Below are 23,397 nucleotides of genomic sequence, written 5' to 3' on the forward strand. Positions count from 1 at the left end.
TTTTCTAAGAATTTATAGAATTATCAACATACCCCATAAAAGATAACCATTATTATACCTGGTTTTTAAAGAAGCTTAGACATAAAGAGGGTTGAGCTGTATGTGGAGGTGCACACCGGTAATCCCAGCGCCTTAGGAGGCTGAGGCAGGAGGATTGCAAGTTCAAAGCCAGCTTCAGCCACTTAGTGAGACCCTGAGCAACTAGTGAGACTCCGTCTCAAAATAAAAAAAAAAAATAAAAAGGGCTGAGGATGTGGCTCAGTGATTAAGTACCCCTGGGTTGAATCCCCAGTACCAAAACAAAACAAAAAAAAAAAACAAAACAAAAAAAAAAGAAAAAGAAAAAAGGTCGAAAGGTTGAGATGGAAGAAGAGTTGAGGAAAGAGGAGGAGAGTGCTGGAGTTGACACTTCTGTCCTCTAGCCATTTCCTTTACCTCCCAGAGGTGTAGACTACCATCTGCCAAAAGTTGAAAGGTGAGAGCCAAGTGTCCCCTGCCTTTGGTCTACTCAGGTGCTGGGACTGCTCTGTCTAGCTCCTCCTAAGTCTCTGTTGATGAAGAGGTTAGCTGCATTGATTTTGGAATCATACAGACCTGGCCACCGCTTCCCCTTGGTGGATGGATGACCTGCAACACGTTAAATGCTCTGAGCCTCAGGTTGCTCCTCTACCAATAGAGGACAATTATAATACCTACCATATTAGCGATTATGTGCTGATCAGTAGTTGAGGTAGCGCATGTAAAGTAAGAAGATGATCAATAAATGGTACTGTTATCATTATCCTCTGTGGACTTCAAGGGCGACAGCTACTAGAGTTAGTATCCTTCAAAACTCCAAAAGCTTCTCTGCTTGCAAAATACAGAACAGCATGCTCAGCTTTGAACATGAGGCCTTCCACAATGGAGCCTCCCTCTCTCTGCTGTCTGCCTTCACCTTCTGCTACACCCGCTGCCTGCACGAACTGCACATGGGGTCTTCTCACTGTTCCCCAATAACCCTTTTGTTCTTGTTCCTCCTGTAGATTGTCTGTCACCCTCTCCTACACTCCCTTTGACCCAACTTACATATCTCCTCCATGGTTAGATATTTTTTTCCTCTTCCTCACCCTCTTGTGAAGCCTAGATGTTTCAGGCTTTTGGACTGTGACTCACAGTTAAAAATACATTTTATTGCCAGACACTGTGGTGCAAGCCTGTAATCCCAGCAGCTCGGGAGGCTGAGGCAGGAGGATCATGAGTTCAAAGCCAGCCTCAGCAAAAGTGAGGCGCTAAGCAACTCAGTGAGACCTTGTCTCTAAATAAAATTCAAAATAGGGTTGGGGATATGGCTCAATGGTCAAGTGCCCCTGAGGTCAATCCCCAGTACCAAAATAATTTTTCAAAAATTTTAAAAAAATACATTTTAGGGCTGGAGAGATAGCTCAGTCAATAGAGTGCTTGTCTTGCAAGCACAAGGTCCTGGGTTCGATCCCCAGCACTGCAAAAAAAAAAAAAAAAAAAAAAAAAAATTATCTCATGATCTACAACACACATACATATACATACAAATTTTCACAAAAGTAATTATTTTGCCATGTGATACAGTTATTTTCTTTTTCTATCTTATTTTACTTTTTAAAATGCCAGTTGCCACCCATGAAATATATCTAATGCTTTTCTAAAGGAGGGAATACCTTGCAGCTTGGAGAAAATAACAAAACAAAACAATTATTTCCCTAATTCATACTCTGTCCAAGATGTCAGCCTAGACCCAGGTTTTCTATTTCTAATGGTTACTTTTGGTTCCATTTCTGCTCCTATGGTCTCTCAATCTGGGTTGTCTTGCCTCCTGCAGTGGTTCCTCCTCCCTCTTCCCCAAGTGACCCAGATGGGGAGAACAGTCACTTGTCCTTAATTCTATAAGAGTCCCTAATATGCTTATGGGGGTAGCAGGGTCACTGAGTGCTTGTGGGTGGCATTATATGATAGCTCTGAATAGCCAGTTACTCAAATTTAATATTGACCCTTCTCCACTCTCAAAAAGATGCCTGATTTTTTTCTGCCCTCTCAGGCTTCAGCTGCCTGTCCCTGGCCTTGTCCTCTATCTCCATCTCTTACAATCCTCTAGGAATTCTGAAAAAAATTCCTCTCATTCCATTCTTCTACCACTGAGCTCTATGAACATCAGGGAGAACAGATTTATTCCCTACTTTATGAATCATGGCATTTCTTCCAGTAGAAGAAGCCAAAGATAGGGTTCATTTTGTTTTGCACCGTGTGTGTGCGCGTGCACGCACGCACATGTGCACATGCTGCTGAGAATGGAACTGAGGGCCTCAAGCATGTTGGGCAAGTGCTCTACCACTGAGCCACTGAGGTTTGAGTGCTCAAACCCTGTTTTGTAGCCTTTAATGAAGCATGACATACCCACAGAAAAGTACATGAGAGTACCTAGTGTGATGAATTTTCAAAAGTGAATACACTAGCACCCAGATCAAAAGATGGAAGATGATCAACTCCAAAGCTCCCTCTTCCCCAAAGGTAACCACTGTTCTATAGATTAGACTGGGCTGTTTTTATATTCTATATACATGGAATGATATAGTATGTATTCTTTTGTGTCTGCTTCTTATGTGTGTGAGATTCAACCGTATGTAGCTGCAGTTCAATCTCATTGCAATAAAATCATCTGTAGGCTATACCACAACTGATTTTCCCATTCTGCTGTTGACAGACCTTTGAGTAATTTCTAGATGAAAAGTGATTCTGTGAGGTTGGGTGTGTGGCTTAGTGGTAGAGTGTTTGCTTAGCATGTGTGAGGTCTTGGGTTTGATGTCCTTGTATCACCAAAAAAATAAAAAATAAAAGAGAGAGAAGAGGGCTGGGGTTGTAGACCAGTGGAAGAGCACTTGCCTAGCATGTGTGGCACTGGGTTTGATTCTCAGCACTGCATATAAACAAACAAAATATAGTCCATTGACAACTAAAAAATATTTTTAAAAAAGAGAAGAAAGAGCAGAGAGACCCACTAGAAAGAGGAGCTGGCAAGTAGCATACAATGGGGTTTCTCTTCAAGACGTTTGTCAGATTTTGAACCCACAAGGATAGGAAATATGTTTAAGAGCTGAAAAAGTCAGAATCTTCAAGGTTGAGAATAAAAAGAATTTTCATCCAGGATGTCAGTCAAAAGCCAAGAGTGGGGGCTGGGGAGATAGCTCAGTTGGTAGAGTGCCTGCCTTGCAAGCACAAGGCCCTAGGTTCAATCCCCAGCACCCAAAAAAAAAAAACAAAAACAAAAAAACAAACAAAAGCCAAGAGGGCTAATCCTGAGGACTGGGGTAAAACAGAGGTGGACTGGATTTAATAGATCTCCCATCCAGTCCAAACCAGCTCAAGTCCTGATTGTGACTGACTAGCCTCTTAACCTATCTGGCAAAAGGAAGGAAGGATTATCACTGTAGAAAATATTACCAAGAACCTCTACAGTTAAAGGCAATGTTCAGCATGCAGTAAGACAGTACCAAAAAATACAAAGAAGAAATAACAATAAATATCTAGAAAGAAAGGTTAAAAAAAAAAAAAAAAAGGAAAGTGGAAGACCCATAGATGATTCCAATACTAGAGTTAGAAGACAAGGCTTTTCTATTAAATATGATTAATTTTAAAGAAAATAAAAAATAAATAGAAGAGAGACCAGTAGAGGAAGGGAATCAGGGTAAGGGGGAAGGGAAGGGAAAGGGGAAGCACTTGGGAATTAAGTAGAGCATAGTATTTGGTGTGTGCATGAATATATCATAATAGCCCCACTATTGGGTAAATTATAATTCACTAATAAAAACCAAAAGAAAATAAAGAAAAAGATGGGGGGAAAAAAAGAAAGAGAAGAGACAAAGAATAAAAGGGATGCTGTGAACATACTGGACACACCTCTGTCGGGTATGCCAGAGTGAAATTTGGATTGTAGGTGAACATGTTTTATGTTTAGTAGAAGTGCCAGTTTTCCAAGGTACTCATATCCAATACTAGATTAAAAAATAATGGTTTCTTTATTCCACACAGACAACGCTGTTTTTTACAGCACTCACTATAGAGAGAATGTGTTTAGAGAATGTGTTCATATGTCTAGCTCCCCAGTAAGCTGTGAGCTCTTTAAGAACAGGCCCATGCCATTGGACTTGGTGTATAACGCATGGTGGATGCTCAACAGATACATAAGGTATGAAGGAGCAAACACACAGGAGTTCTGCAGTTTTCCCTGCAGTTTAAGCTCAGGTATTTGTGGGTTAGATCCTTTGCTCTAGTAAATGCTGTTTTCCTACATGTAAAACCATCTCCTAAATCTAAAACATATTTGTATGATTTTACAACTTTACAGTGTCCAGCCAACTGACTGCTCAAATGGAAAGCCTCCATCTTAATTAAGTTTCCTGGCTCTGGTCATAATACCTGCCCTAGAGCAGACCTGGTATGGGGATGCCGATCCCTGTTTAGTGAGGTATGCATGATGCATGAGCCACAACGTGCCCTCGGATGGAGTAACAATGCAGATTGGTCATGGGAGTTGGATAGGCTAATGAAATAAAGGGTCTGTAAGAGGATGTAGGCAAGAAAGAAACCACGAGGTGGGCCTTGCATAATGAGAAACAGGATGGACGAGATGCATTGAAAACAGTGGGTATTTTGAAACAGAACCTTCTTATCAAAGGTGTTAGACACTTCCTGGCCCTCCCTGCAGGTCCTGTAAATAGTCACTTTACATTCTCCTCATTTTCTTTCTTATTTGTACTGGGGATCTAACCCAGGGATGTTTTACCATTGAGCTGCATCCCCAGTCCTTTATTGTTTATTTTTTAAATTTTGAAACAGGTTCTTACTAAGTTTCTGAGGGTCTCACTAAGTTGCTGAGCCTGGCCTTGAACTTGAAATCCTCCTGTGTCAGCCTCCTGAGTTGCTGGGATTATAGGCGTGCACCACTGCACTGAACTCATTCTGATTTTTTATGCCTCTTTTTTTTTTTTTTTTTTTTTTTTTTTTTTGGTACTGGAGATTGAACCCATGGCCTTATGCTTGCGAGGCAAGCACTCTACCAACTGAGCTATCTCCCCAGCCCTTTTATGCCTCTTGAAGTCCAAAGGCAAGTCAGGTTCTCCTTGATTCTCACCGCTCTTCCAGTCCACTCCTTTTCTAACCTCATTAAATATTCCTACTTCCACCAGGTTTCAGCCATTTGGTTGGCTCTCGTTCTGTCACTTTATTGCTATGAAATTTTTGCCACTTCTCCTTGTTCACTGGAGACTTTAGCATGTGCTTGCCCCGACTCCTCTCATTACACTAGCAGGCCTTCTCATGTGAAGCCACACGCTGGGCCTTCCTCTTCAGTCACCTTCCTATCCACTCTCTTTCATCCAGCCCCATGAGCATGGAATGACCAGGTTATGATCATTCATTTAATTCATTTACGGTTGTTCTACCTCCAAGATATTAACTTCAGATATTCCACTCTTTTCTTTTGGTGGGGGGAGTACCAGAGATTGAACTCAGAGGCACTGAACAAGCCACAACCCCAGCCCTATTCTGTATTTTATTTAGAGACAGAGTCTTATTGGGTTGCTTAGCATCTCGCTGTTGCTGAGGCTGGCTTTGAACTCAAGATTCTCCTGCCTCAGCCTCCCGAGCCGCTGGGATTATAGGCGTGCGCCATGGCACAAGGGCTCAGGTATTCCACTCTTAAATGGCAATCTCCTTCATATCCATTGTACTTGCTCAATGCCTCCTGATCACCAGTTCCTCACTTCCTTGGGTCTTCGGGTCCCTGGACCTCACTACTTTCCATTCTCAGTCCCCTTCTGCCTTGACTTCTCTTACCACCTAGCGTCCACATCTGTCCTTGAAAATGCTCTTGAACGAACAGATGGAACACGTGGTCCAGTATCACAAGTCAAGGTGGCAATGGCAATTAGAGAAGGATATGTGTGTTAGATGCAATAATCAAATGAAGAGGTATTGAGAGACAGAGTCTCTAAGTGAAGGAAGACTGCCTTGTGAGATGCAGGGAGAAAGCAAGATATGGGATAGGAGGTATGAAATGAAATACTGTGGATGGGGAGCACTTTCCCGGCCAAACTCCAATCCTGGGTGGTCCTCACTTTAACCTTTTTTTGTACCTACATGTAGGCTGCTGGAGAAGAAAGGTCACACAATTTGGCAGATAGATAATTTACAAGTTCACACTGGCAAACTTCAACAAAAATGTCTAAAACCAAATGGTTTAAACGATACATCAACCCTGTGGCATGCAGCAAAAGCAGGGAATTCTTATGGGCTTAAATTCCTATATTAAAAATAAGAGCTGGGTATTGCACATCTGTAATCCCAGCATCTCAGGGGGCTGAGGTAGAAGGATCGCATGTTCAAAGCCAGCTTCTGCAGTTCAGCAAGGCCCTAAGCACTTCGGTGAGACCCTGTCTCAAAATAACAAATTAAAAGGGATGGGGATGTAGCTCAGTGGTACAGCACTCCTGGCTTCAATCCCCAACACAACTCCCCGCAGAAAAATTAGAAAGGAGCCGTGTACAGGGGCACTCCACTGTTTTCCCAGCAACTTGGAAGGCTGAGGCAGGGGAATCGCAAGTTCAAGGCCAACCTTGGCAATTTAGTGAAATCGTGACTCAAAATAAAATTTTCAAAAAGGGTTGGGAGTGTGGCTCCATGGCAGAGTGCTTGCCTAGCATGTGAGGGATTCTGGCTTCAATCCCCGGTACTGCCAACAAAACAGAACAAAACAAAACCAAACCGAGAAAGGTTGAAAAGTAGTTTTTCCTTTAAGAAGCTAGAAAAAGAACAGAGTGAACTCCAAGACAAAGAGGGTAAATCCCCAAAACAGAAAAAATACAATAGAAAAGATTCGCGAAATTTAAAGTTGATTCTTTAAAAAAGTGTAACAAAATAGATCAAAGCAAGACTGATCCAAAAAAAAAAAAGATAGCATGTCGTGATTTCACTACTTGTAATGGAGACCTATTTATTGTGTTGACTGTGTGTCAACTTGACTGGGCTAAAGGATCCCCAGATACCTGGTAAAACATTAATTCTGTGAGGATGTTTCTAGAAGGGATTAGTGTTTTGAGTCAGTAGACCAAGTGAAAATACAAAGGAATGACGAGCTCCAAAACCGGAACAGGGTGTCCTCCGGTTAGGAAGGAGGCAGATGCGTATAATAGGGACAATGCCAAGTTTGGTCTGTGTTCTGTTCTCAGACAGGGCAAGAGATTCATGAGAGAGGGAGTGGGTGATGGGTGAGTTGGAGAGCCATCTGACTGCACACCTGACGCCAATTCAAACAATGAGCGAACATATCCTTCGGAACATTCTGGCAATCTTACTGTGCTTTGCATTCAACAGTTTCTGCAAAAAGTCTGTTGAGCCTTATTTTCCTCAGTGCACCATCTCCCACTTCTCTTTCATGGAGGGTGTGGTTTTGCTCTCTCCTCTCCTCCTGCCACATCGTAGCCCATCTCTCCCTTGCTCTCCAGGGTCAGTCTCTTTTCTTTAGCTGTGCTCAAGATTTTATTTCTTTTCAGGGACACTAATTGTGCTCCTGGTTATTTGCTCCCTCCCATCATTTTTTTTTGGGGGGGTATTGGGGATTGAGCTCAGGGGTGCTTAACCACAGAGTCACATCCCCAACCCTTTTTATTTTTAATTTAGAGACAGGGTCTAAGTTGCTGAGGGCGTCACAAAATTGCTGAGGCTGGTTTTGAAGCTGTGATCCTCCTGCCTCAGCCTCCTGAGCGGCTGGGATAACAGGTGTGGGCCACCACGCCCAGCCATCCTATCAGTTTTTAAAGTTGCTCAAACCACTCCCACTTTTAGTAAAATTCCCTGAGTCCTATCTACTTCCTATTGTTACCGTTTTCTCTTCTACAGGATAAAAGTTCTTTAAGAATTTATAGGGGCTGGAGCTGTGGCTCAGTGACGGAGCACTTACCTAGCACGTGAGGCACCAAGTTCGGTCCTTAGCACTGCATACAAAAAATAAGCAAATCAAATAAAGGCATGCTGTTCATCTACAACTACAAAAAAAAAAAAAAAAAAAAAAAAAAACCTTAAAAAAAAAGAATTTATGTGCTGTCAGTGTATCTCCTCTTCCTGATCATCTGCTACTTCCTACTCATTCCGTCTGACTCTTACACACATCAGTGTGACTTAATTCAAAGGACATTTTTCAAAAATGTTTAACTTACTTGATCCCTCTGCAGGAGTTGGCACTTAGCATTCCCTCCTTTTCAAAATGTCCTCTTGGCCTCATGCCACCTTGTCTACTTCTTAGTCTACTTTTCAATGGCACTTCCTCTTCCCAGATATGCTCCTACTTTTCAAGAGCTTAGCCCTAGGCTCTCTGCTCTTCTTCTTCTTCAAAATTTTGCAATCTAGTACTACCAGCAAGAAATCATTGCTAGCTCAGGGATTTATTTCACCCGCTTTGTCAAAACCCTTTGTTAATGGGATCTTTCCATTTAAATGTTTGAGGCTGAACTTTATTATTTAGCCTGTTCTCGAAAATAGAGCTATCGCACACTTATATTCTAAAAGCTTTTGGGCAAATCCTGGTCCAATCATTCTACTACATTAAATAAATGGTCTTATTTTCCAAGATCTCTTTCTTCTCCAAAAAATGCTGGACATGGCACATACCTGTAATCCCAGCTACCCAGAAGGATTGCAATTTTGAGGCCAGCTGGGGCAACTTAAGGAGACCCTGCCTCAAAATAAAAAATAAAAAGGGTTGAGGATGTAGCTCAGTTAGAGTGTCCCTGGGTTCAATCCCCAGTGCTGGGGGGAAAAAAGCATCTTATTTTTTTTAGTGTATATTGTAATTTTTAGGGTCTCTGAAAAAGAAATAGGGTTTTGTAATTTGTTTTTCCTGTTCTCTGTGTTGCCTTATGCTATGGTTTCAATGTGTCTCCTAAAAGCATGTGTTGGAGATTTAATCCTCTGAACAACAGTGTTGGGAGTTGAAGCCTAATTGGGCAGTATTTAGGTCATGAGCACTCCCTCCTCAGGAACAGATTAATGCCAATTATAAAAGTGCTTGAGGTTGCGGGTTTGAGAGCACCTGTGTCTCTCTTTCCTCCCCTCCCCTCCCCTCCCCTCTCCTCCTCCCCCACCTCTCCCCCTCCCCCTCCTCCTCCTCCTCCTCCTCCTTCTTCTCTCTCTTTCTCTCCCCCCCCCAGCTCCTCCCCTCCCCTCCCCCTCCCTTTCTGCCATAAGGAGACAGAGCAAGAAGGCCCTTGCCAGAAACTAACACCTTGGTCTTGGAGGTCTCTGCCCCTAGAGCCATGAATTCATACATTTCTGTTCATTATAAATGACCCAATCTGTGGTATTGTGTTATAGCAGTACAGCATGGACTTGGACTTGTAGCCTGGGGATTGAACCCAGGGTCCTGTGCATGTGAGGCAGGCACTCCCCACTGAGCTTCATGTCCACCCTGGAGTTCCTTTTTTGTTTGGTGTTTTGTGTTGGTCTTTGTTGGAGGCCATTCTCCTCTGTTTGGTAATCCTGTACTGCTCTCTTCACATTTTAGAACGAGGCCGGCACACGTTGCTAGGAAGCTCTGAGTCTGAGGGAGGGGTAACTCTCTGACTAGTTAGCTCACTAGGGGGTGATCAGGCAAGCAAAACGGCTTTCTGCTCTTGGAAGCAGATCAGTTTCTCCTGAGAAGAATCCTCCAATCTTCTCCTGGAGCATTGATGTCCCATTGCTGATGCTCTCAGGACACCCTGCCTACCACAGCACCCCCCAGCCATCTAATTACTTTCTAGCAGATGTCTTCACTGTGTTGTAAACCCAATGAACCAGGGACCACATTTGTCCTTTTTAATAAAATTTTAAAGATTTTGTTTGTTCTAATCAGTTGTACATGGCAGTAGAATGCATTTATACATTTTGATAGATCATACATAAATGGAGTGTAATCTCTCGTCTCCCCAAAACCCGCACAATCTGCGATAAAAACAGGCACTGCAACGTGTTTGCAGAAGGAATAAAGGATGAGTGAAGAGCTCAGACGCTGGCTCAGGTGAACTGCAGGGCAATAACAAGTTTTCTAGAGTATAGGGACCTTCACAAATCTACCCAGAGCACTTGAGATTTTGCCTGGAATTTTAATTGGGCCAGTTGCCGTCTCCGCAGCCCACATACAGTTCACAGCTCTAAATGCTGTGATTCTGTTTCTCAGATCTATTTTGCTCTTTGATGGCAGAAGCATTGCAGATTCAAGGAGTAAGAGGCATACCCTTGGATTATGAAAAGTGTCACTTGTTCTTGGTTCCTGTGCTTGCATACTTTCTATAACTACCCAAGAAGCTCTCTTAGTACCTTCTCCTAAGGGTGAAATGGGCTTCAAGTTCTTTAAGTTCCCTTCACGTGGTGAAATCTGCTCTGCTAGTTGAGGAGGAGAGGGGCAGTTCCTTGGAGATGGAGGCTTAATAAATACACTAACTGGCAACCAGCACCTTGAGCTCATGCCATGCTGGCAGCATATGGAAAAGAGATGCAAAGGCAGAAAGGACATGGACGTACGGGAGAGCAGGGAGACAGCCACCCTACAAGGAATAAAGAGGAGCCCGAGAGGGAAGAGGAAAGGAGAATGAGGACCGATGTACTAGTCAGGTTGGGTACTGGTTAAACTGGTATGGCTGAGACTTGACTATACCATGACTGACTCTAATGACCTTGTGACAGTCCAGAAATGAGCAGTCCAGGCAGGAGGAGTGTCTGTGCTCTATGCATCCATTTAGACCCGTTTTTCAAAAGTGACGGCATAGATGCACACATCACTTCCATTTCCTTACAAAAATTCAGCCCATTAGTAGCAGTGGAGGTTGGCATGTGATTGGCTACATACCCAGATACTCCGCAGCTGTGGAATAAGGAGAACCACCAGTAGCCTGCCTCACTTTTCAAGGAAATAAAAGCAGAGAAAGGAGGGCCCATGGATGGCCTCAATGGCAAGTAGCCTTAACTGCTTCTGCCCCTTTTTGCTTCTAGTGTTGAGTAGTCAGGCAGGGCCCACTCACTTCAGGTGTATTTAAAGAAGAATCTAAAGAACTTTCTGAACTAGAAGCTTTGTGAAAGTAATGGAAGTACTGGCGCACACGGAGGACAGGCTGGTGAGCACTTCACAGTACATATTATACTCGCACTGAGCGAACTACACACGGCCCCAGAGTGACATCTGACTCCATTTTCATAGACCTCCTCACCAGGGAGTTGGTCAAGATCTGTACTGAAGGTGGGTTAAGAGCAGGTTGACCTCCACTCACATAAACTGGTCAGACAAGAATGACCATTCCTGTCCTAGAGCTCTCATTATCGGTGGCAGAGAACTTTTAGTCTCTGTTAACCTTAACATAGGCTGTATGGCACTGAATGTTTCCTGCTGTCGCTGGAACTCTTTGGTTTCCTTTGTCTTTTTTTGGTCACACTGGGAATGGAACTCAGGGGTGCTCTATCACTGAGCTACACCCTCAGTTCTTTCTGTTTCTTATAAATAATGTTTTAGTTGTAGATAGACAGAATATCTTTATTTATTTTTATGTGGTGCTGAGGATCAAAGCCAGCATCTCACACGAGCCAGGCAAGCACTCTACCACTGAACCACAACTCCTGCTCCATCCTTAGCCCTTCATATATATATTTTTTTAAATTTTGAGACAGAGACTTGTTAAGTTGCTGAAGTTGGCTTCGAACTTTTGCCCCTCCAGCCTCGGCTTCCAGGTGACTGGGATTCCATACACCACCATGCCTTGCTCTCCTTTGTCAGATGTCTGTGGGAAATAGTGGTCTTCTGCACTGAAAAATTCTTGTCCAGGAAACACCTCTTCCTATTTGGAATCCAAACTGAACCTTGGACCTTCATTTCTGTAAGATTGTACCATTATCTAATATCATGCATCCTCTCAACAACACAAGTTTAATATATAACCTCTTTGCTCAAAGCAGAATGAGGTACAGAAGAACTAAGATAAGTTGGAATGAGCAGAGTAATGTGGATCGACAGACCAAGCATACACATCTTTTGCAATTTGAGGTGATAGTCCAGAGTACAAACCTAACAAGGAATAGTTTCCTTGTTCCGTGAGCCACACTTTCCACCCTACATTTCAGAGTGAACTTAGTCACCCAGAAAAGGCCATGATAGATGTAGGGCTGACACTGTGCACAGCCTAAGACGCACAATTCATAAAGTTTATGTGAATTCCTGATGTTTTATGTTGGCCAATTTGCGTGGTGGAATATGACCTGAAAAACAGCATCTGAACTGGTAACATGGGAATAAAGCATGAACACTAAAATGGCTTGCTGCATTCTTTGTTTATCAGGACAGGATTTCTACCTTCCCATCATAGGAGGTACTTCCTGGTGCCCTATTATGCAAGGAATGGAGGAACTTCCTGAAGTGGCTAGAGAAGGTTAAAAATCAACAACAGCACCCATCTTTAGATAATGAAGGAGGCCCATGATTACTCAGACTTACAATTAGGAACACTGCATGCCCAAAGATACGATAGGTAGGTAATGTTTACTTCTCCAAAGAAAAAAATGACCTGCTATTCCGAAGTTTGACTCTGGTTTTGAAAATAAGTCCTGAATATTTAATAGAATCTCAAATTTCAAAACTTAATCAAAGTTCCATTTTCTGAATGAGTCAGGAAAAGGGAAAAATACATAATTCCTTTGTATTTGTTTACTATGCTACTTAAAACTATCAGATTCCTTTACACTTTAGGAAAAAGAAAATTCATAAACATAATGGGCTGTATTCACAATCTATCTATAGAATTCTAGCACAGCTGTGTTAGCACAGTTTTTTGTCCTTGTGACCAAAACACCCAACAAGAACAATTTAGAGGAGGAAAAGTTTATTTTGGCTCATATTTCAGAGTTCCACAGTCAGCTGACTCCATTGCTCCCTGCCTGAGGTGAGGCAGAACATGGCAGAAGAGTGTGGCAGAGGGGAGTTACTCAGCTCAGGGCAGTGGGACGTAGAGAGCAACAGCAACAGATACATTCCCCAACGTCATACCCCAACCACCTGCCTCCTCCAGCGTGCTCCACCTGCCTGTGGTTCCACCAGCTCCCAGTAGTCCATTCAGATTATTAGTTCCTCAGATGAAGTCAGAGCCTTCCTGATCCAATCTTCCTAACTCTGAGCATTGCTGCATTGCCTAGCACACGCACTTTTGGGGGACTTTTTTGTTAAGATCCAAATCTTAACAACCCTGGTACAAATATGGTCACTTCGAAATGGAAAAACTATATGTATTTCTGTATATACAGAAAAAAAAAATATATATATATATACATACATCTTTTTAGAAGATTGGGTTTCTTCCAATTAACATACTTATTTCTTTACCCAGGTGCCTTTTTTGAAGAGAACCCTCTGAAAAACTTCCAGCAGTTGGATTTGGCAGGAAACTGTGTGAGCAGTGATGGTTGGCTTGCCTTCATGAGTGTATTTGAGAATCTTAAGCAATTAGTATTCTTTGACTTCAGTACTGAAAGATTTTTACCCGATGCAGCATTAGTCAGAAAACTTAGCCATGTGTTATCCAAGTTAACTCTTTTGCAAGAAGCTAGGCTTATTGGATGGCAATTTGATGATGATGATATCAGTGTTATTAAAGGTGCTTTTAAACTAGTAATTGCTTAAATAAAAGGTACCCTAAGCCAATGAGTGGTTTTTTGTTTTTGTTTTTTTTTTTTTGGGTGCTGGGGATTGAACCCAGGGCCTTGTGCTTACAAGGCAAGCACTCTACCGACTGAGCTATCTCCCAGCCCCGCCAATGAGTGTTTTTGATCCTTTATTTTCAGCTACATGGTTTAAAAATCTTGCAAAAGGAAGTCAAAGATGGGAAAGTGGAAGGGAGTTTAAGTTGGTGATCTAAGTTTTGTGTCTCATCTCTCCAACTGGGATTTTATCAGCAACTTGAAAGAACTCTTGTTCATCTTTGTGTTATTCTCAGTCTCAGGAATACTGGGTCACAAAAATTAGTATATTGTGTGCATATTTACTTAGTACAGTGCTGGATATGTAATGGACTCAACAAATTTTGCCAAATATGAGATATTTAAATTACCAATTAATATCTATTAAATAAACAAACCAAAATTATCTAAAACATCATATATGCTCTTTAATTCAAACAATTTAAATCAAACAATGTGGAATGTAAAAAGCACTTTCTCATATAGAGGCAGATCAGACTCCCAAAAAAGATCAGCATTCTCGAGTCAAGCAAAACCCGACAATTTACAAGCAGTTAAGTCAGAGGCTTGAAAATCAGGTCTTCTCCCAGTAGTTGATATGTTCATTGTATGTAATTCCAACTGTGATTTCAAAAACTAAGGAAAGGAAAAATGTATCCCATTCTTTTGTACCCCACAGAAGCAAAGGTTACCCTGCCCTAATTTTTTTCTACCTCCCCCACAAAGAAAAAATGTCTAAGAAAAATCTCTTTAAACAGATTTAAGTCAAAGCAAATCTGAGGAAAAAAAAAAAATTTAGGTGGTATTAGCCTGTGATTCACCTTTCACTTTCATGGCACCTCAAATTAATGGCTTGGGTGTTGGTGTAGGCAACACTTGGCCTGTATGTTGAGGTAGTCACTAGACAGAAATTATGGGCACAAAATTTGTTTAGTAATTGGGCACATATTCTGCAGATTTAGTCATAAAATTTTAGAGGTGATATTTTACAAATAAACTAATTTATTGCACTACCTGATTTTATAAATAAGAAAGCTCAGAGAAGTTAAATGACTAACTTGCCCATAGTTACAAAACTACTTACAAAGCAGCAGCAGCAGCAGGACTACTCACCAGAAATCTCTTGCCTCCTAGTCTAGTGTACTAAGAGTGATTCTAAAAAATAGGGTTAATCACACTCCACGGAGTTTGGCCACAAACCATGGGCCACGCATTGAAATAATTTCTCCTTTTTTGTCTAGTTTCCAGTGGTTCTATGACAAGATATACTAGTAAGGCTGCTGCATAGTGGCCTATCTGGCCATGTTCCTTATTTTCACATTCAGAAGTTAGCTGGAGCTTGGCAACTAAGACTTCTCTTAAAACAATGCATAGGCCAACATTACTTGCAAAAGTTGGCATTACTGATTTTCAGCAAGAAGGGTCGGTTCCTTTATAACCCACAGGCAGCTGAATGTCCTTTCTCAAGTAGTACAGGTGGGTATTAAAGCACCTTTGGTGGGACAGCTGCACAGGTGTTGCCTTTGAATAGTGTTGAGGAAGTAGGCCTAGAACTCACATAGAGCTGTGTTTGGTAACTGAACACTTTAAAATCCCATGGGGATGGAGAAGACATGTATGGGGTGGCAGCACATACTTTTTTTTTTTTTTTTTTTCAGTGTTGGGGACTGAACCCAGGGCTTTGTGCATGTTAGGCAAGCACTTAACCACTGAGCTACATGCCCAAGCCCCGGCAAACACCTCTTAATTATCACTCAGTACATGGCAGTTCTTCAGATTTCATGCATGACCCCAATTCACAGTTAGATGAGGTCAGTGGAGGAAAAATCACACAGTTACAGGAGACCAACAGGCATAGTAATAGTTGGAGAACATCCGACAAAGGACAAGAAAAGGTTGCCTCATCACATTTTACAAGCTTTCATTTTCCCCAGTAGTCAAGGTAGTGTGGGCTCTTTTTCTTCATTGGGTCAAGTGCCCAAACAGGGTTGCAGATGTCAAAGACAATGAACCACTCTTTACTAAGCAAAAGGTATTTAGAACATGGTCACTTATTACCACAAATGACTACAATTCTGCTTGACAGAGATGGTTTCTTGAATGTCTGTGATTCCACTGCAAAGAATGGATTTGGAAGTATTGTTTTTACTTAAAAGAGACTGAAATGACTGAAGAAATTGCTGCAAATTCTACCAAAGCAAAAGTCTTGTCTATATAGCTGGAAGATACCTAGGAAATTCATAAATCTCCAGAAGCTCTGGATTCCAGAAAACTTTAGTCCATTCTCAAAATGTTTTTTAAAAATCATAATTACAGAACAAATGATAAAACAAAACCAAAAGAAGACTTGCAGGTAATGTGTAAGTGCTGCTTCTTATACTTTTTGGAAGAAATACTGGACTTGTTGGAAAGTCTTCAAAATCTGCATTCGGAAAATGACCAAAAAATAAAATAATCAACATGATCTTCACACTATTCATCACAATTAACAATTCACTATTTTTAACAAAGCAAAACAAAAAAGCCAGAAACTGCTCTCTGCAGACTTGATAATACTGTATTCTATAATGAAAGTCCCATTATACTTTGAAAAATGATATAATAATATAGTCAATTTCCTTAGGCAAATTTGAGAGGATATCAAATTCCATATGATGTCTGGAATCCCAAATATTTGGGGTAAAATGTTTGACAATTAGTTAATAAAATGAGAAAAATTAGCCAATTAAAATTTGTTAAAGAGGCAAAGATTATGTCAGTATTTGATTCAATATAACAGAAAACTGATTCTTTCACTGCATTTCACCAAAGGTTTGATATTCACTGAACCAAATAAAACACTGGGAACTATGGATTATTTACACCTGTTAAAACTTATAAATGATGAGAAAAAATTTAACAAAACTCTGATAATTAAAAATTTTAAATTGTGCTAGATAGAGTAGAATGTGTCCCAAAGTTTCTGATAAAAAAATTTTGCTTACTTTACAAGACATAATTCAGGAAGACCTCAAAGAAAAATGTAGCAAGTAAGTTCGAAAAAGCTATAAAAGAGACTTTTACTTTTCAAATGACATTTCTGTCCTTTCCTAAAATGTATATTATTCAAGAAGCATGTTTATAAATTTCACTAAAGAAAATATTGTCCTTTTAGTAAAGTGATAGATCCACTCCATGAAGTGGCTCTCTTATAAAGGTAGGGTCGTATTACATTGCAGTCAGCTACAAAACCAAGGATAGCAAAGTTCAAATTTTGAGAAACACACTTTCTAAAGAAGTCTATTTAAAGACTATAACATTTACAAGGATTTCACTGCCACAAAAACATTTTACAAAAATATAGTTTATAGGTTTCATGAAATGTGAACAAGCCCACTATTCTCTAACATTTTGTGTAAATGATTCAACAGTCAATGCAAAGTTGAATTACTAAATATACTGGAAGCCTAGGAGTCAGTATTCCTCATAAAAATAAGTTAGAGTACATCATGGTCTTGGTTGTCCCATTCTATTGTTATTTCCATATCTACTTGGTATATTTGTGAAACCAGTCCTGAATCCTTGGGTGGCTCCCATTCCCGGAACTCCAAGTCCTTGATTAAGCATGCTGCTATAGGGTGTATGTCCATGATTAAGACCCAAGCCATAGGGCCTTGTTTGTGTGTTTAGAAGAATAACAGGGCTCACATTTTTTCCAGGGGTATTAAATGAAAATTCTGGAGGTGGGCTACTATGTTTAGCTGGAGTTGATGTGACAGGGTTCAAATCATCAGTACTCTTTAAAAGAGGCATTGGAATTATGTGATGGTCTGAGAAGTTTAGGACATTGGCTGCAACAGGCCCAGACAATAAGGCAGGCCTGATCCAATCATCCTTGAAAATTTGAACAGTCAAAGTAGATACAAGAGTGTACAGCCTGTTGGTCACATGAGCAAGAACCATTTGTTCATTTGCATCTCGTCGAATTCTTACATGCACTGATCCAGCCTAAAAGGGGTAAAATCATAAGAGAGAGAATTATATTACTGAATTATATTACTGAAAATTCTATTAGAAATGAACCATTTACTTATGATTTGGTCAATAGTTGGTAAATTCTTTAAAATAAGAGAAAGCATAATGTCTTGCTATTTCTTAAAGACTACTTACTGAAAATTATTAACGTAAAAAGTTAAAGAAGTAATTTCTGACCATTTAAAATACAAAAAAAAGAATGCAGTTAAGACAAAGATAGGTATAAGTTAAAACACATGGCAGAATATAAATGAAGAATATGAAAATACAGTGGAAGAACAAAAGAGGTAAGTATTAATTCCAACTGGAGAAGACTTCAAAAGAAGATTGCATTTGACCTAGGATTGATGATTAGATGGAGTTTCAAAAAGTGGAGAAAGGAATTTGGTGCTGAGGGAAGAGCAATTAAAATATATGGCATGCCTGTTAAGAATAAGCAATCTTCTGGGCGGGGGTTGTAGTTCAGTGGCACAGCACTTGCCTAGCATATGTGAGGCTCTGGGTTCCATCCTCAGCATCATACAAAAATAAATAAATAAAATAAAGGTATTGTGTCCATCTACAACTAAAATATATTTTTAAAAAAGAATACATAATATTCTACTTTATTCTAATATATAAAGAAGTACAAACAATTTGAGAAGCCGAAGATAGGAAGAAAGAGGAAGAGGGAGGGGAAAAGATAGGTAGGTAATAAGTAGATAGGTAAAAAGTTAGGCTAACGGAAGGCCCTAAAAATGGTTAAGAAGTTCTGATTTAACAGTAGCATTCAAACAGAAGTAAAATAACCTGAGTTCGGAAAAAATGCAGGTATGGATGACTGGTAATCAGATAGGAAATGATTGCAACAGTCTAAGTTTGAAATGAGGAGAACTGAGCTACAACAAAAATAGTGGGATCAGAGAGGAACAGATGGATTAATCATACTCCAGAGGTAGAAGTGAGGCGACTTGATACCCAGTTGGTACTAATGGATGAAGGAGATGGACTCAACAGAGATGATCTCAAGATTTCTATCCTAGTACTAGGAGTATAGAGAGTCACAGGCATTACACTTATTAACCTAAAAAGGTGTTTATCATGCATTATATTTTTAAAGTAAATACTAAAGTGCAGGTGTAACAACGATCCTATTTTGGTTAAAACACAATACACACAAACAGAAAAATATCAAGAAAAGCAATTATCTGTACATTACAAAATTATCAAGGATTTTTACTCTCTTCATGACTTAGTTACAAATTTTTAGTTTTCTAATAGCTACTATTTGCCTAATAAAAATGCAAATAAAAATATGTAATAAATAAAATTATATGCCCAGCAAACATGCTGTGTTGATTTGTAGATAAAGTAATAATTTTAAAAATTATTACAAAACATAAACTGTACATAAAGTAGCATCTAATTACAATGTATGTGAATCTGTGACTTGGAAAGCTAATTACAGAATAGTAATAAAAAAGCTATTGTCAATCATAAGATAGAAAAAACACCTATATTCCTCTAACATGTGAATATTTTCTTACAAAAATCACTTATAAAAATCAATCTTAAGGAATAATAACAGATACGTGCAAACATCATTTCAACCATCCTGTTTATATAGGAAATAGAAAAACAATCTAAATGTCCATTTGGGGACTGATAAAATAAATTATGGCATATGTATATAATGTAAAACTCTGCAGTCATTAAAAATTATGTCGGGATTCTTAGAAGATGGCAGTGGTTTTTCAAATGCCCAAATATCCTTGCAAAAATCTTGAAAAAACTAAAACAAAATTGAAAATCTATGAACCCTTACCAAAAAAACTCAAGGCCTGGGTTGTGGCTCCATATTAGAGCATCGCCTGGCATGTGTGAGGCACTGGTTCCACCCTCAGCACCACATAAGAATTAGTACATAGGCCTGGGGCTGTAGCTCAGTTGCAGAGAGCTTGCCTAGCAAGTCTGAGGCACCGGGTCTGATCCTCAGCACCACATAAATAAACAAACAAAAGAAAGGCATGCTGTCCATCTACAACTACAAAAAAGTTTAAAAAATAAGTAAAAAATTAATTAAATTAAACAACGATGACCAAAAAAACCCAAACCAAAACAAACAAAAAAAAAAAACCCTTAATAACACCGTACCCCTATGAGGTTAGAAATATAAGCTATAAAACCTGCAAGGTATCAGAATCTGTGCAGGAGGAAGCGAAAGGAAGTAACAGGACACCTGTCTGACCTAAAAATCCAGAAGCAGCTAAATGGCACTTAACAGAAATCTAGGACAGTCAATCTGAGAAAGGTAGCTAAAACCAGGAGGGGTTTGGCACGTCTCCGTCATGGGTGAGCGCGCTGGCTACGCCATGAAGTCTGAAGGGCTATAGTACCCTGAGCCCTGTGAGCTCTCAAAACAAGTAGGCAAAGTTCCCTTCTAGGGACAAAACTCCACATTAAGTAGAAACAACTGGGAGGAGAATCTAAATTGAGTAGCACAGCAGAGACAAAGGATGGCGGAGATTCAGATGTAAAATAGTCAGGAGGAAAAAAAAAAAAAAACCCAAAACTTTCACTTTATGAAATCATCAAAAGAGGGAGCTTTACACCCTAAGATTCCATCTCACCCCCATTAGAATGGCGATTATCAAGAACGCAAGCAACAACAGGTGTTGGAGAGGATGTGGGGAAAAGGTACACTCATACATTGCTGGTGGGGCTGCAAATTAGTGCAGCCACTCTGGAAAGCAGTATGGAGATTCCTCAGAAAGCTTGGAATGGAACCACCATTTGACCCAACTATCCCACTCCTTGGCCTATACCCAAAGGACTTAAAATCAGCATACTACAGAGATACAGCCACATCAATGTTCATAGCTGCTCAATTCACAATAGCCAGATTGTGGAAGCAACCTAGAGGTCCTTCAATTGATGAATGGATAAAGAAACTGTGATATATATATATATATATATATATATATATATATATATACACACAATGGAATATTACTCAGTCATAAAGAATGATAAAATTACAGCATTTGCAGGCAAATGGATGAAATTGGAGAATATCATGCTATGTGAGATAAGCCAATCTCAAAAAACCAAAGGATGAATGATCTTGCTGATAAGCAGATGATGACACATAATGGGGGGTGGGAGGGGTTAGTGTTAGGGTTAGGGTTAGGGAGGGGGGCAAGAATGGAGGAAGAAAGGACTGTATAGAGGGAAAAGAGGGGTGGGAGGGAAGGGAAAAAAATCAAACAACATTACCCTATGTAAATTTATGATTACACAAATGGTATGCCTTTACTCCATGTACAAACAGAGAAACAACATGTATCCTGTTTGTTTACAATAAAAAAAGAAAAACAAAAAACAAAAAACAAAAACAAATAAAAAAAAAAAGAGAGGGAGCTTTAGACCCATGATTTTATACAAATTATCTTAAACCAGTCCTAATTTTAAAGTACAAGATAGCTAATTTCACATAAAAATGAGCAACAGAAAAGAATCAAGGTCCAATAGTACATAAAATTACTATAAGAAAAAGATGTACAAGAGAATATAAAAGATTACCAGAAAGAAATAACCATAAGGGCTGCAGTAGTGGCTCAGTGGTAGAGCTCTTGCCTAGCATATGTGAGGCACTGGGTTTGATCCTCAGCACCACATAAAAAATAATAATAAATAACTAAATAAAATGAAGTATATAAGACATAAGTATAAAAAGACATAACTATGAATGAGATAAAAACTATTACCTACTTTTTCAAAATAAGATAAAAGACATAAATTAGAACATGAGTCAGAATTACAAAATTGTAGAAATGAGATGACAATTAAAATACAAGGTGTGGTGGCTCACACTGTAATACCAGTGGGTTGGGAGACTGAGGCAGGAGGATCTCAAGTTCAAAGCAAAGGGGAAGTGCTAAGCAACTCAGTTAGACCCTGTCTAAAAAAATACAAAATGGGGCTGGGGATGTGGCTCAGTGGTTGAGTGCCCCTGACTTCAACCTCTGGTACCAAAAAAAATAAATAAATAAAATAAAAATAAATTTTAAAAATTACTAGAAGAAATGCAAAAATGAGTAAGTATACCTTAAGAAAGAAAAGTTAAAAAGAAGAAAAATTTTAAAAATTGAAAGAAAATCAAAAGATGATAAGGATTTTGGAGAAAATAACAAAAAGGAAAGAAAGGCAAATCCCCAACATGCATATAACAGGAATTCTGGAAGAAGAAAACCAAAGCAAGAAAATAAAATAAACATTAAGAACTATACTTAAAGAAAATATTTGTGAAAATTATTTGATACACTATACCTGAAATAACTGACACAGAATGAGCAATACCATCTATCTATCTATCTATCTATCTATCTATCTATCTATCTATCTATCTATCTATCTTAGTTTTGGGAACGGAACCTACGCACGTTAAGCACAAGCTCTGACACTGAGCAATACTCCCAGCTCCTTTAAAGAAAAACACTGGGGGCATCCAGGCAAAAAGTCACATATACAAGGAAAAATAATGTCTGTCATTTGACTTTGCCACAGCAGCGCTTTATGCCAGAGGTAAATGAGATAATGTATTTAAGAAATCCAAGAAAACAAACTGTACTAGTGATTTTATATCCAGCCAACTGATATTCAAGTATAGTGTCTACAAACTTTTCAACATTCAAGAATATTGCTCTCATCAGCCTTTCTGAAGAGTTTATCAGAGGACACGTTTTAGATATCTGAAAGGACTAGAGAGGGGAAGAGTGGGTGGAGGCAGAGGTGAAGCAGCTAGTTTTCCACTATGAGTGCATAAATCTGACATCAAAGACTGCAAATTGGTTGATAACACTGACTGCTGGACCAGCTCTGATCTAGTCACCTCTGGAATTTATGTCATGTTAGAGAAATAAAACCCACTTTGCTTTTTTAAAAATTATACTGCAGAAAGAGTATTTAGTGACATGAAAGACTTTATAATAATAATTAAGTGAAAAGAGCAAATTATAAATTAGCATGGTCAAATAAAAGCAAGAATCAATAACTGGGTTAGATTCAAACTAAATAGCTTTCTTTCAGCAAAGGAAACTATCAGCAATGTGAAGAGAGAGCCTACAGAGTGGGAGAAAATCTTTGCCACTCATACTTCAGATAGAGCACTAATTTCCAGAATATATAAAGAACTCAAAAAACTCTACACCAAGAATACAAATAACCCAATCAAAAAATGGGCTAAGGAAATGAACAGACACTTCACCGAAGAAGATCTATAAGCAATCAACAGATATATGAAAAAATGTTCACCATCTTTAGTAATAACAGAAATGCAAATCAAAACTACCCTAAGATTCCATCTCACCCCAATTAGAATGGCGATTATCAAGAACGCAAGCAACAACAGGTGTTGGAGAGGATGTGGGGAAAAAGGTACACTCATACATTGCTGGTGGGGCTGCAAATTAGTGTAGCCACTCTGGAAAGCAGTGTGGAGATTCCTTAGAAAACTTGGAATGGACCCACCATTTGACCCAGCTATCCCACTCCTTGGCCTATACCCAAAGGACTTAAAATCAGCATACTGTAGAGATACAACCACATCAATGTTCATAGCTTCTCAATTCACAATAGCCAGACTGTGGA

At 39.6% G+C, this 23,397-nt stretch overlaps 2 protein-coding genes across 10 annotated transcripts in view; one reads left to right on the forward strand and one right to left on the reverse strand.

Moving 5' to 3' along the window:
• Positions 1 to 13,711, forward strand: part of Nlrc4 (NLR family CARD domain containing 4) — a 37,800-nt gene extending 24,089 nt beyond the window's left edge. For all 4 annotated transcript variants that reach the window (XM_047522960.1, XM_047522963.1, XM_047522962.1 and 1 more), the window contains one exon: positions 13,407 to 13,711. In XM_047522960.1, the coding sequence (XP_047378916.1) occupies positions 13,407 to 13,699 (293 nt within the window). In that variant the 3' untranslated portion in view covers positions 13,700 to 13,711. The remainder of the gene's footprint in view (positions 1 to 13,406) is intronic.
• Positions 13,712 to 15,336: 1,625 nt separating this feature from the next.
• The window catches only part of Slc30a6 (solute carrier family 30 member 6), a 49,382-nt gene continuing 41,321 nt past the window's right edge, over positions 15,337 to 23,397 (reverse strand). For all 6 annotated transcript variants that reach the window (XM_047522965.1, XM_047522966.1, XM_047522964.1 and 3 more), the window contains one exon: positions 15,337 to 17,742. In XM_047522965.1, the coding sequence (XP_047378921.1) occupies positions 17,242 to 17,742 (501 nt within the window). In that variant the 3' untranslated portion in view covers positions 15,337 to 17,241. The remainder of the gene's footprint in view (positions 17,743 to 23,397) is intronic.

The sequence above is a fragment of the Sciurus carolinensis genome, chromosome 13 (assembly GCF_902686445.1).
Source record: "Sciurus carolinensis chromosome 13, mSciCar1.2, whole genome shotgun sequence".
Lineage (NCBI taxonomy): Eukaryota > Metazoa > Chordata > Mammalia > Rodentia > Sciuridae > Sciurus > Sciurus carolinensis.